General features: G+C 38.1%; 1 protein-coding gene across 1 annotated transcript in view; it reads left to right on the forward strand.

Moving 5' to 3' along the window:
• The window catches only part of BCAP29 (B cell receptor associated protein 29), a 150,201-nt gene extending 137,489 nt beyond the window's left edge, over positions 1-12,712 (forward strand). The window contains exons 7-8 of the mRNA XM_082254397.1: positions 6,681-6,781; positions 12,626-12,712. Of these exons, the coding sequence (XP_082110523.1) occupies positions 6,681-6,781; positions 12,626-12,664 (140 nt within the window). The 3' untranslated portion in view covers positions 12,665-12,712. The remainder of the gene's footprint in view (positions 1-6,680; positions 6,782-12,625) is intronic.
• The last annotated feature ends 373 nt before the right edge of the window (positions 12,713-13,085 follow it).

Genomic DNA, 13,085 nt, shown 5'->3' on the forward strand with positions numbered 1-13,085 from the left:
TGAATGCATAGAGTGAGGCTCGGGAGCAAGCACTCACCAGTGCCTCCATAGCAAGCAACTTGCTATTGGTGGCACTGGTCAGGGGGGGGGGGGGGGGGGAGTAGCCAGGAGTGGCGGCAGGGGACCAGAGAAGAGGAGGATCGGGCCGCTCTGCTAAACCATTACAGGTAAGTATGACATCAAAATGAGTGAAATACAAAGATGTAGAATAATCTCATAAATGTGAATCCACAGTAGAGCAATAATATATCACCAAAACAATTCAGTGATCCATAAATAAAAAATAGTAAAAAAATTATAGTGAAAAACAAAAAGTTGTTGTCCCAGAACAGTCCTCTTGACAAATTATAATTTCAAACGAAAAAAAAAAAAATATCCCAGTGATGTCGAAGATAAATCACCAAACAAACTCCACCACCGCTGTGTGTCAATTCTGACCCACTCTCGTCAGATGGCAACTCTCCAGATCAAAGTCAGCTGTTAGAAAAATCCTTAGTGAGCCAATCCACTTCTTCACCCCTCTTGCAGGACTGATGCACATCCATGGGTATGTATAAAAGAGGCTCCACTCGTGTAATATTGTCAAAGTTCAATCTTTTATTTAAAACCGATATCCAATCAACTCACATGTTACAAATCTTGTATACAACATTGTAATGTTCATAACATAGTAGGGCCATCCCCAATTAGTCTCACAACCTTCTCGGGGAGACACCACTCACTCTCACAATGTTGGTGCGATGATTCCACCTGCCGTACAGTCATTCCTGATGCGTTTCGTCTCTTTTCCGACTTTGTCACGGGGGGGGGGTCATAAATATAACATGTTTATTAAAAAAAAAAAAAATGTTAGAATCACTTTAATTTACATGATAAATACCAAAAAGCACTTATTTTAATTAAAAAGGTGCTTGCAAATGTTATGGTGACATTAGCATTATGAGAAAAAAAGATAGGGAAATTAGAAGAACTGTTTAGACATTGGGTATCATTCACTTGTAGAAATGGCATTAAACTGTGTAATTCGGTATTTTTAACTTTTATTGACTTCAAATTTCTGGAAATAGCAAATGGAATGAAATAATATACCATGGCAATCATTTTTTTTTCATGTAGTAACTGTGCTTACTGCTGCATTTAATGAGTGTCTAGATTTAAAGGTATGTTCATAATTTTACTTACACTTCATTAAAGATACTCCTTCTGAAAATCCCAGGCATTCTGAAAACCTTAAGTGTCAAATCAGCATATTGCATGAATACAATAAAACAGAATTTGTGGTCTAATTAATGTAACACAGTGTAAAACTCCTACATTAGGCATCAGTTTTTTTTTTTTTTTTTTGCGTCTGGTGAAAGACCTTGTGTGAGCTTATACCCAAAACATAGAAACAATGTGCAGTGTTGATGTTATGTTGATGACTACATAGCTTGTCCTCTTGATAAGATATTTTAATGTTATTACTTTAAACAAGAGCAGTGTGCTTGTAAAACAATGCAAAAAGATACATTTGTCTCATGTTACAGGCGTTCTTCAGAAAACATGCGTATTCATTTGTCAAAATATAGTTTTGTCTGTCAGTTTTAGCTCCTATATTGCCTTTATGTGGTTTTATGATAATATGGTGCATTTTAGGGGGTTTGACATTCAATTAACAAGCCATAAGTACATACTACATCACCTAAATGGTTTCTCACTCTCAATAAACCAATCAAACGTTTTTATCAGTTGTGTACAGCCGTGGCCAAAAGAATGACACAAATATTTCACAAAGTCTTCTGTTTCAGTGCTTTTAGTTATTTTTGACAGATGTTACTATGGTATACTGAAGTATAGTATTGACCCTTGTTTTTCAAGCCCCCTGCCATTTGCTCTGGCATGCTGTCAGTCAACTTCTGGGCCACATTCTGACTGATACCAGCCCATTCTTGCATGGAGTTTGTCAGAATTTGTGGGTCTTTTTTTTTTTGTTCACCTGCCTCCTGAGGATTGATCACAAGTTCTCAATGGGATTAAGGTCTGGGAAGTTTCAGGCCATGGACCCAAGATTTCGATGTTTTGTTCCCCAAGCCACTTAGTTATCACTTTTGCCTTATGGCAAAGTGCTCCATTGTGCTGGAAAAGGCATTGTTTCTACTATTCTTGGTTGATTGGGAGAAGTTGCTCTCGGAGGATGTTTTTTTGTACCATTCTTTATTCATGGCTGTGTTCTTAGGCAAAATTGTGAGTGAGCCCACTCCCTTGGCTGAGAAGCAACCCCACACATGAATGGTCTTAGGATGCTTTACTGTTGGCATGACACAGGGCTGATGATAGCGCTCACCTTCTCTTCTCTGGACAAGGTTTTTTCTGGATGCCCCAAACAATCGGAAAGGAGATTCATCAGAGATGATTTAATGACAGAATAACGTTACTCCAGTCCTCAGTAGTCCAATCCCTGTACCTTTTGCAGAATATCCATCTTCTCCTGATGTTTTTCCTGGAGAGAAGTGGCTTCTTTACTGCCATTCTAGACACCAGGCCATCCTCCTCCAAAATTCTTTGCCTCACTGTGCGTGCAGATGCACTCACACCTGCCTGCTGCCATTCCTGAGCAAGCTCTGCACTGGTGGTGACCTGATCCCGCAGCTGAATCAACTGGTGCTTGCTGGACTTTCTTGGGCGTCCTGAAGCCTTCTTTGCAAATGCAGTCGAAATGTTTTTATAGGATGAAGTTAATTTTGGCCAACGGCTGTATTATCGATCCCAAGCAATTTGTGCGTGTTTTTAAAACTAATATTGTTTTGCAATCAATACTAATGCAATGATTTAAAAATAAACAAAATGCAAGTTTCTTCTAAAACGTTATTGCTGAAAAGAACATTTGACATAATGTAATATTTTTCAGACACTGTGACTTAGACTATTGAAAGCCGAGTGATAATGTCTATAAAACGTAAAAAATACAACCCAAACATGGCCACACAACAATTTAACATTATATGGGAATAAAATAAGCTCGCTCTCCAGAAATATGGTGTATATGGAAAGGAGGGGACGATACACTGTGAGGATGCAGGCCGTCGATTCATCTTGACTGCCAATTGTTATCTTTTTGGTAAGGAGCCATCCACAGTGCATGCCCCACCCTGTCCTTGGGTGAAGATACAAGTGTTTTGGACACATTCACTCTTCACTGGAAATTTAATTTGAAGAAACCAATGGACTTGTGTCCGAAAAAAACTTTCTTTCCCTATTTGTGCAAACTTTGTGGAAAGCTTTTGCCATTTGTTTCTTCTTAGTGTGGGATATCTACACTTTATGGGGTGTTGTTACACTAATTGTCACCAAACACAGCTTTTGTGATAGTAGCTTTGTCTTTGGTGGATTTAAGTTGCTTACACCTTGCTATTTCCTATATAGCATTTTCTTTTTTGTCGCTTGCACAAATTTCTGGAGAGTGCGCTTATTTTATTCCCATTTATTGCATTCTCTAGTTTTTAGAGCTTAAGTGCTGCCTCCCCAAAACACAGGTTAGCGCACTCCTAAAATTCACAATTTAACATTATATCCACTGATCAGCCATAAGATTATGACCACGCGCCTTAACCCATTGAGGCATGGACTCAATTAGACCTCTGAAGGTATACTGTGGTATCTGGCACTAAGCTTCATTAGCAGATCTTAAGTCCAGTAAATTGCAATGAATCGGACCTATTTTTCCAGCACATCACATAGATGCTCAATTGGTTTGAGATGTGGAAAATTTGAAGGCCAGGTCATCACGTTGAACTCTTTTTTTTGCCTTCCTCAAGCCATTTTTGGAATTCATCCAACCAGGCCACCTTCTTCCATTACTATATGGTCCAGTTCTGATGCTCATGTGCCCATTTGGGCATTCTGACCAGTCTGCAGCTACGTAGCCCCATATGCAACAAACTGCAAAGCACTGTGTGTTGTGACACCTTTCTGTCAAAACCAGCATTACTTTTAAAGCAATTTGAGCTACTGTAGGTCTTCTATTGGTTTGGACTACATGGACCAGCCTTCACTCGCCAATTGCATTAGTAAACCTTGGCAGCCTATGACCCTCTTGCATGCTCACCCATTTTCCTTCCTTGCACCGCTTTTGGTAGGTCCTGACCACTGCACACTTGGAACATCCAACAAGTGCTGCAGTTTTGGAGATGATCTCACCCAGTTGTCTAGCTATTACAATTGGCCTTTGTCAGAGTCGCTCAAATTCTTACACTTGCACAGTTTTTTTTTTTTATTTTCAACACATCAACTTCAGGGATAACATGTTTACTTGTTGCCTAATATATCCCACCCATTTCAGATGCCATAGCAAGAAAATCAATGTTATTCACTTTACCTGTCAGTGGTCATACACAACGCTGCCATACTGGTGTAAACCTTCAGTTCAAGGCTTCATGTAGTTATTTCCCTTTGAAAATTTTTTATTTCCCTACCCAGGCTCCGTGGTGAACTCCCAGCTGCATGAATTGGCCAAATGACAAATTGTGGTTAGTGTGAAACTTATTGGGATTTGAGGATTGTCACTACATAGTGGTTCAGGTGGCTTAGGTTTAATTTGTAGAACTTCTCAATACGCAAAGATGATCCCGTGACTTCCTAATGTTTGGCAGCAAAACACGCACATTCTCTTTCCAAGTCTATTGCATGGTTTATAGCCTATATGTGTGTGTTGCATCAGATCATTTTTCTTTCGCTAGACAGTTGCAATGGTTAAGCTTTGTGAAAAGCCCACAGTGTGTCCATTAAAAGCCCTTGTACACACAGGCTTCAACGTCCAGTATATGAGAGCACTGTGTTTTACATCCCCAGACTGGAGCTGGCAGGTACATGAAAGCTTGCTGATAATTTTCCATATCCTTTGTAAAGTCCTGTTATACTATCTACACTGTGTGCACAGAGTCTAAGCATTTTTCTAGATGAACTCTTTAATAAAGCCAAGTGGTTGTATATGGTAACGATATGGCAAACATTCTTTCTGATATTAACTTTCTATCTCTCCTGATCCATAAACAGGGATTGTGACTTCTGTTGACCTCCTGTCTGCCTGTTTATTATCCCTCAACAAGCAAGGATAGTAAATTAAATAGCTCTTTTCTTTTTACTAGAGTAAATTGTGAAACTACCTCAAGGAAAAGTCTTCCTGGAAGCCCAACAAACACCTAATAAAGAACAAAAACACCACACAGATATTTGATAATCATTTCAGAGTTGTATGGAAAGAAGCTGGCAGAAGGGAAATCCCTGCGTAAAGCAATCTTGCCTTCAGGCATTGCCTGGAGCCTCTTGTGATCTCTAAACAGTGACATTTTATACTATGTGACAGGGACAGGTATTAGAATTCATTTTCACCTTTGATCATTTCCAAAGGTGTGATGGCTAATAGATACTTTTGATTTTTTGAATTAAGATTTTTAAGCTGTTTTTTATCAGTTAAAAATAATATACATACTGTATAATGCATAACGTATTTTTTAAACTGTATAGATTATTTAAAGAGAGAGAATAGTAGAAGGAGTCTGTATTGAGACTTGATTTTAGCTTGAGGTACTGAACATTTTATTCTATGTACTTTTTACAACATAAGAGCAAAGGTAACAACTAAGGACATAAAAAAAGGAGCCTAAAACTCTTATGAGCCATCCATAATGAGATCAGCTACTGCTGTGAACTTCGGTAAAGTGGTTGTAAACCCTTCTATATACCCAGTGAAGTGACTGGCCTCAGGTGATACACAGACCTGAAACAAATCCAGGTACATAAATTGTACCTGTGTACCTGCAGTCTTCTTTTTTCTACATCCATTAAAATCCTGAATTCTAAAGCTTGTCTGAGCCTTCAGGAAAAAGAGGATGGAGAGCTGAAGTTACACTCTGCAGAGCTGATTGAAGGGAAAGGACACACCCCCCTTCACACAACACATAGGAACAGAGCTGAGCTTGTCAATCAGCTGGAGGTCCCTCCCCTGTCACCATTTTTTTCTTGTTGTCAGGAAAACTCGTCAGAAGTGATTCATGTAGATAGCAGTGGAACCAAGCAGCAGACTAAAGTGACAGTTAGTTGGAGAGAGACAAGTACACACTATAGAGGAGTATGCTTTGTACGTATTTCATGTCTGAGGTTTGCAACCACTTTATCTTTAAAAACATAGGGATTATTTCTGCAAATCTGAAAGATATTACCTAAATATGTGAAAAGGATGCTATAGCGCCTTCTGTTGGCTGAATAGAAGACAAGCAATAGCTCCTATTTAATTTTGTAAAAAAAAGCAAAATATTTTTGCGTTATTGTTTTTTTAGTCCTGACCATTGCTAATTAGGATAATATGTACCAATCATTATAAATTATGTTAAGTTGTACTTATTGTAACACAAGAAGGAATTTTTAGGGAAATGCAATAACAGCTAAACATGTATATGTAGTCGTCCTTCTGTAAGCCCTATTGGGAATTGCGAAATGAAACTTTTTTTTAGAAAAATAAGTTGTTCGAGAGCAATTGTCCACACTGAATTGCAGATCCATGTTCATATTTGCCACAAATTTAACTGTCATCAAATCAACCAAATGCTCGCAACCACAGTTGTAAAAGATGGCCTGCAAATATACAGAATTACCTGCTTTATTTATGTTTTTCTAGAAGCTAATATTTGGTACTCTCATTCCAGCTCTTTCCAAATCCCAAGCAGAAGTGGTTGCATTGAAGAAGCAGAGTGAAGGCCTTACTCGAGAGTATGATCGTCTCCTAACTGAACATGAGAAGCTACAGGTCTGTATATGCTTGGTTTTCATAATTGCATTTTATTTAAAGAGCTGATCCTCATGCATTTTAGTCCTGTAATTGCACTTTCTTAATGTGTAGAGAAATCAGAGGATTTCTGTCTTTTGCCTTGGTTAGCAAATGTCAAGTGTAAATTTGGTGGCTGTCTAGGGAATTAAGACAGCATGATTACATACTTCACTCTTAATTGACAGTGTGCTTGTAATGAGGTTCTAGTTGCACAGTAGTCAAATAACAGCATAGTTTGGGACAAAGCATTATGGCCTTACATATTAAAGTGGTTGTATCTCCCCCCAAAAAAAAAACCCTGCAGGACATAGGCATAATGTGCTAGTATGCATTGCATATTAGCACATTATGAAATACTTACCTTAGAACGAAGCCCCTATACGGTCGCCCATGAGCTGACATGTTCCCTCGGCGGCTCTTCCGGGTTCGGCGCGATGACGTCACTCCCACGCCTGCGGGAGTTCACTTTACAGCAAAGAAGCTCTGAAGGTTCGGCAAGATACACCGAACCTTCAAAGCGCATGCTCCGCTGGTGTCAGCGGCTGCATGCAGGGTAAATATCTCCTAAACCGTGCAGGTTTAGGAGATATTAATTTTACCTACAGGTAAGCCTTATTATAGGCTTACTTGTAGGTAAAAATTTAAAAGCTGCATAGAAAAAAATGAATCGGCGCTATGTTCATCTATCCTATATATAGCATGTGTCTAGCCTATAGAAAGGTCAAATGGCATGAGGGGTCACTATACAAGATGATAATCCAAATATAAAATAGTGAAGTATAACAAGTAGTATAAATAATATAAATTAGACATCCATAGTGCTAAAAGACACATAAAATCAATCAATCAATGAAATATGTGACACCTAAAAAAATGTGTTGGTGAAGATGTTGTGCAAACAAATGCAAAACAGCAATAATAAAGTGCAATGGTGAAAGATAATAAGTAACTAATATAAATAAATCATATATCTTGACATATAAAGTGCACACAGTGAAAGTGCTGGAATTAAAATACAGTCCGTTTCAATAATAGTGCAAGGTATGCAAAAAAAGGGGAAAAAACGCGGCTCTGTGAAAGTGATGTAAGCGACATTAAGTACACTCAGCGTCAAGGTTGTTGTCAGTGTGGTCCCAGTGAATCCAAGTGCTGATAAGAAATGGCCACTCACCTTAGCCCAATGTTAAATAGGCGTAGTAGGGAGACTGTCTCCAGACACCTCTCAATCTCAGGCACTCAGGGGATAGACTTATAAGTTGGTCTCCTAATAGGACTTGGTCTCACAGCAGGTAGGACGATATGGATAAGGCCCTGTGGATAATCACTCAAGGTATTCCATCATAGGGTAAATAATAGGAGGAGGCTCATTGTGCAGTATATTAGACCATTTATTAAAGCAAAAAATAGTAACTTACATATAAGCTAAAGATGTTCCACCATTTTACCTCATTGTTAATATACGCTTTTGTACCACAATTTTTTAACCCTAATAAAAAAGTTTGTATACAAAAAAAGATGTTCCACCACAGATCCCGGGATGAGAGTAAAAAAACTCTCATTATTGCTGTTTTGCATTTTTTTGCACAACATATTCACCAACACATTTTCTTAGGTGTCACATATTTCATTGATTGATTGATTTTATGTGTCTTTTAGCACTATGGATGTCTAATTTATATTATTTATACTACTTGTTATACTTCACTATTTTATATTTGGATTATCATCTTGTATAGTGACACCTCTTGCTATTTGACCTTTCTATAGGCTAGACACATGCTATATATAGGATAGATGAATATAGCGCCGATTCATTTTTTCTATGCATCTATTTTAGTATGTGGTGACACTACTAGGATTGGCAGCTTATTCTACCACTATCTGTATTCATTCATTCACCTTTTTTATCTTTGCTTCAGTGGCAGCGTATTAGGATCCTTTTTTCTTTATTTCTAAAAATTAAAAAGCGTATATACTGCTTTAGCTGCAACGACTGCATAGTGCATAATTGATAGCTACCAATCAGATTTTATTCCATAGTAGTTATGTTCTGCATTCTCGTTAAAACCTGTAAGTTATTGTTAATTATCCATGCTTTTCCCTATTTGGGAGACATGATTGTGTAGAGGGATTTTATTTAAGTTTCTTTTTCTTTTTTTCTTTTTTTTTTTCTTTTGGAATTGTTTTTTTTTTTTTTCAATTTTAATCTTTTTTATTAAAGGCATCATTGATAAACAAACATATATTGACAATAGTATAATTCCATAATAATGAGAACATTGTAGTCACATCTTATTATCCCCAAAAAAAACCTGATGATGCCTTCACCTATTTTATCCCTCATTTACCCCAAAACAAACCATAAAACCAATAGCAGAACAAAACAAAACAAAAAAAAATTGCTCCTTTCCTTCACTTCCCCTCCCCCCCCACCTTCCTCTCACCCAATGGCACCAAATTTTTTCCCCATAAGGTCAATACTCCATGAGAGCTTTTCCTTCTTCCGAGAGAATAAATATTGTTTTTTTTTTTTAACAATCTGTATGTATCAAACTTTGTATGGGGTAACCAATTGTAATCAAACATTTATTGCATTTGCATTTCATGAGCACCTCCAAAAGAATCTGATCATTTTACATAGCTACTGCATTCTTCTAACCAATGGGCCTTCCCAAGTATTTTTCAGTAGTCTCGCAAAGAAAACTGTGCTAAATAAATCAGTCAAAAGCTGCAACTTCAAAGTGAGATACACACTATACAAGCAAATCCAAAAACATAAAATGACATACAAAAATTTACAAAAGTGACAGATATTGCACAAATAGTGATAAAAAATATTGCTAAAAAATATAAATAACCATACAAAGGGAATGAAACAATTAATATGTAAAAAAAATTAATGAATAAACAAAAATAAATCTTGAAAGTGCAAATAAAGTGAAAAAATGGTGAGAAATTGTTTGGAATCCAACCATGAGTTGAATAAATTGGTAAATTGAACGAGTGAACTTCCACCACCAAATCTTGTGTCCGCCACCGCAAGGAAAACCTGCTTACCAGAAAAAAGGGATCCCAAAGGGTCAACAACGCTGGGGATAGATAATGATATGGTAGCAAACAGACCTCTCCTCCGCAGCCTTCCAGGTGGTGCACAGCCTAGGACTGGATATTGATCATTAGTCAGGGAATAAAGTGGCTGGTGCAACCACAGGAAAAAATAACTTTCCTTTTACTTGTCAGAGAAGGCATGTAGGAGTGAAGTTATTACTAATAATAATTACTTTGTATCAAGTTGTGTAAAAAAGACTTCACAAAGGTCTGACATTCTTTGAAGATTTTATAACTGAACGTTCAGTTTGTTTTTTGAAAATTTATTAAAAATAAAAAACGAAAAAAAAAAAAATCACATGTACATAAGTATTCACAGCCTTTGCGCAATACTTTGTTGAAGCACCTTTGGCACAAATACAGCCTTAAGTCTTTTTGAGTATGATGCTTCAAGCTTGGCACACCTATTTTTGGGCAGTTTCTCCCATTTTGCTATGCAGGTCCTCTCAAGCTACATCAGATTGGATGGGGAACGTCGGTGCACAGCCATCTTCAGATCTCTCCAGACATGTTTAGTCGTGTTCAAGTCTGGGCTATTCAATGACGTTCACAGAGTTGAATAGCCACTCCGTAGCCACTTTTTTCTTATCTTGGCTTTAGGGTAGCTGTCCTGTTGGAAGATGAACCTTCTCCTCAGTCTTAGGTCTAGAGCGCTCTGGAGCAGGTTATCACAAAGGATGTCTTTTTTATATTGCAGCATTCATCTTTCCCTTGATCCTGACTAGTCTCCCAGTTCCTGGCACTAAAAAACATCCCCACAGCATGATGCTGCCACCACCATGCTTCACTGTAGGGATGGTATTGGCCAGGTGAAGAGCTCTGCCTGGTTTCCTCCAGACATGACGCTTGCCATTCAGGCCAAAGAGTTCAATACTTGTTTCATCAGACCAGAGAATTTTGTTTCTCATGATCTGAGAGTCCTTCAGGTGCCTTTTGGCAAACTCCAGGCAGGCTGTTATGTGCCTTTTACTGAGAAGTGGCTTCTGTCTGGCCAGTCTACCATATAGGCTTGCATAGATGGTGGTTCTTCTAGGAGGTTCTCCTCTCTACACAGAGAAATGCTGGAGCTCTGTCAGAGTGACCCTCTGGTTCTTGGTCACCTCCCTGACTAAGGCCCTTCCCCCCGATCCCTCAGTTTGGCAAGGTGGCACACTCTAGGAAGAGTCCTGGCGGTTCCAAACGTCTTCCATTCACAGATAATGGAGGCCACTGCACTCATTGGGGACCTTTGATGCTGCAGAAATTTTTCTGTACCCTTCCCCAGATCTGTGCCTCAATACAGTCCTGTCTCCTAGGTCTTTAGACAATTCCTTGGACTTCATGGCTTGGTTTGTGTTTTGACATGCACTGTTAACTGTGGAACCTTATACAGACAGGTGTGTGCATTTTCAAATCATGTCCAATCAACTGAATTTACCACAAGCAGACTCCAAGTTGTAGAAACATCCCAAAGATGATCAGTGGAAACAGGATGCACCTTATCTCAATTTTGATAGTCACGGCAAAGGTTGTGAATACTAATGTACATGTGATTTTTTCAGAGTTTGATTTTTTAATAAATTTGCAAAGATTTTAAACAAACTTCTTTCACGTTGTCATTATGGGGCATTGTTTGTATAATTTTGAGGAAAAGAATGAATTGAATCCATTTTGGAATAAGGCTGTAACATAACAAAATGTGGTAACAGTGAAGCGCTGTGAATACTTTCCGGATGCACTGTAGTCTTGCGACAGATGTAAATACCTTATGTAAGACTGAAAGTGATACTAAAGCTTTGTTTAAATAAACATGTTATACTTACCTTCTCTGAGCAGTGGTTTTGCACAGAGCAGCCCGCTGCACACAGAAGGATTTTACCTTTATACATAGAATGCATCAAGGTAGAAAAAACTTCAGTCTTTAGAACCACTTGAAGTCAACCAATGAATGGAGTTAGGCGTTTTTTCTGTTTTTTTTTTTCCTAGATATGTTTATGCTCTCTAAATTCTACTAGCTTCAGCCACAAGGTGCTCCAAGCTTTTATATAAATATTCTGTTCAGATTCTTTAAACCTTGTTTTCTTCTGGGCCTGTTGGCAATTCTGTTTGCTATGCTGTTTCCCACTTCCCAATTTAGGTCCTATGTCCTGTACTGTAATATAGGATAATAAGAATTTTGACATACCTGTAAATTCCTTATCTTGGAGTACAGTACAGGACACAAGCCTGGATCACTCCTTATTGCTTGCTAACAAACTGGAGTCTCACAAAGTGGGCGAGGGTGAATGAGTTTGCTCTAAGGTGGCCTTAGCAAGTTTTTTTGCCAGTGTCCAATCGCCTGAAACTAGCCTACATAGAACCCATGGTCTATGAATGCAAGTCCTGTGAACTGTATCTGTATAAGGAATATACAGATACATTTATATTCCTATTTTTCTGACAAGTAGCCCACTTTTTGTATGGCTATATGATAAACTCATGATAGGTTTTCCACAACTTTGGGCATTTTTCTTAAACAACTTGCAGAACTCAACGTGCCCACTCTCATACTAAAATGTATTCAGTAGCATTTCTTAGCCAGGGCCCTGTGGCAGGTGCAAACAAGTCCACAAGGAGATGAATAGGTATGTGGGATGAGGGAGCTTGGCCAACATTTCCACCTACTCCTCCTTATATGTGTGTTGTGAATAGAGCTTTATGCAACATCTAAGATGATTCATGTCTTTATTTCTACAGAATATTAAAGAAGAACAAGAAGATAAGAAAGAACTGTAACTGACTCATCAGCTATTTGTCCAAGAGACTAAAAGGATGTGAAAATCTGTTCTACAATCTTGCTTTATTTTTGCCACTCAGATGAAATATGCAATAGAGAGATGCAAAGGTTTTCAGGTTATTTTGTGTAATTTAAGAAAACAGTCTTTATTACCAAAAAGTATATTGTATCTTCACCGCTAAAATTGTTTTTGATGCTAAAAGTATACTTCAGTTGATCACAGAACAACGTTCATTAATAAATGTGTAGTATAAAGGAAACAGGTTCTGATAGAAATAAAAAGAAGCTGTTGCTGACTTCTTTCTGAAAAGCCATAGTTGACTGTCTGGCTCTGGCCTCATTAGTTAGTCACTGGTTTGGAACAAACTTGCAGCCAGTAAAGTCAGATATCATCAGTTGCATATTTGTACCAGGTTAGTG

Source organism: Pelophylax lessonae (assembly GCF_965119305.1).
Source record: "Pelophylax lessonae genome assembly, chromosome: 4".
Lineage (NCBI taxonomy): Eukaryota > Metazoa > Chordata > Amphibia > Anura > Ranidae > Pelophylax > Pelophylax lessonae.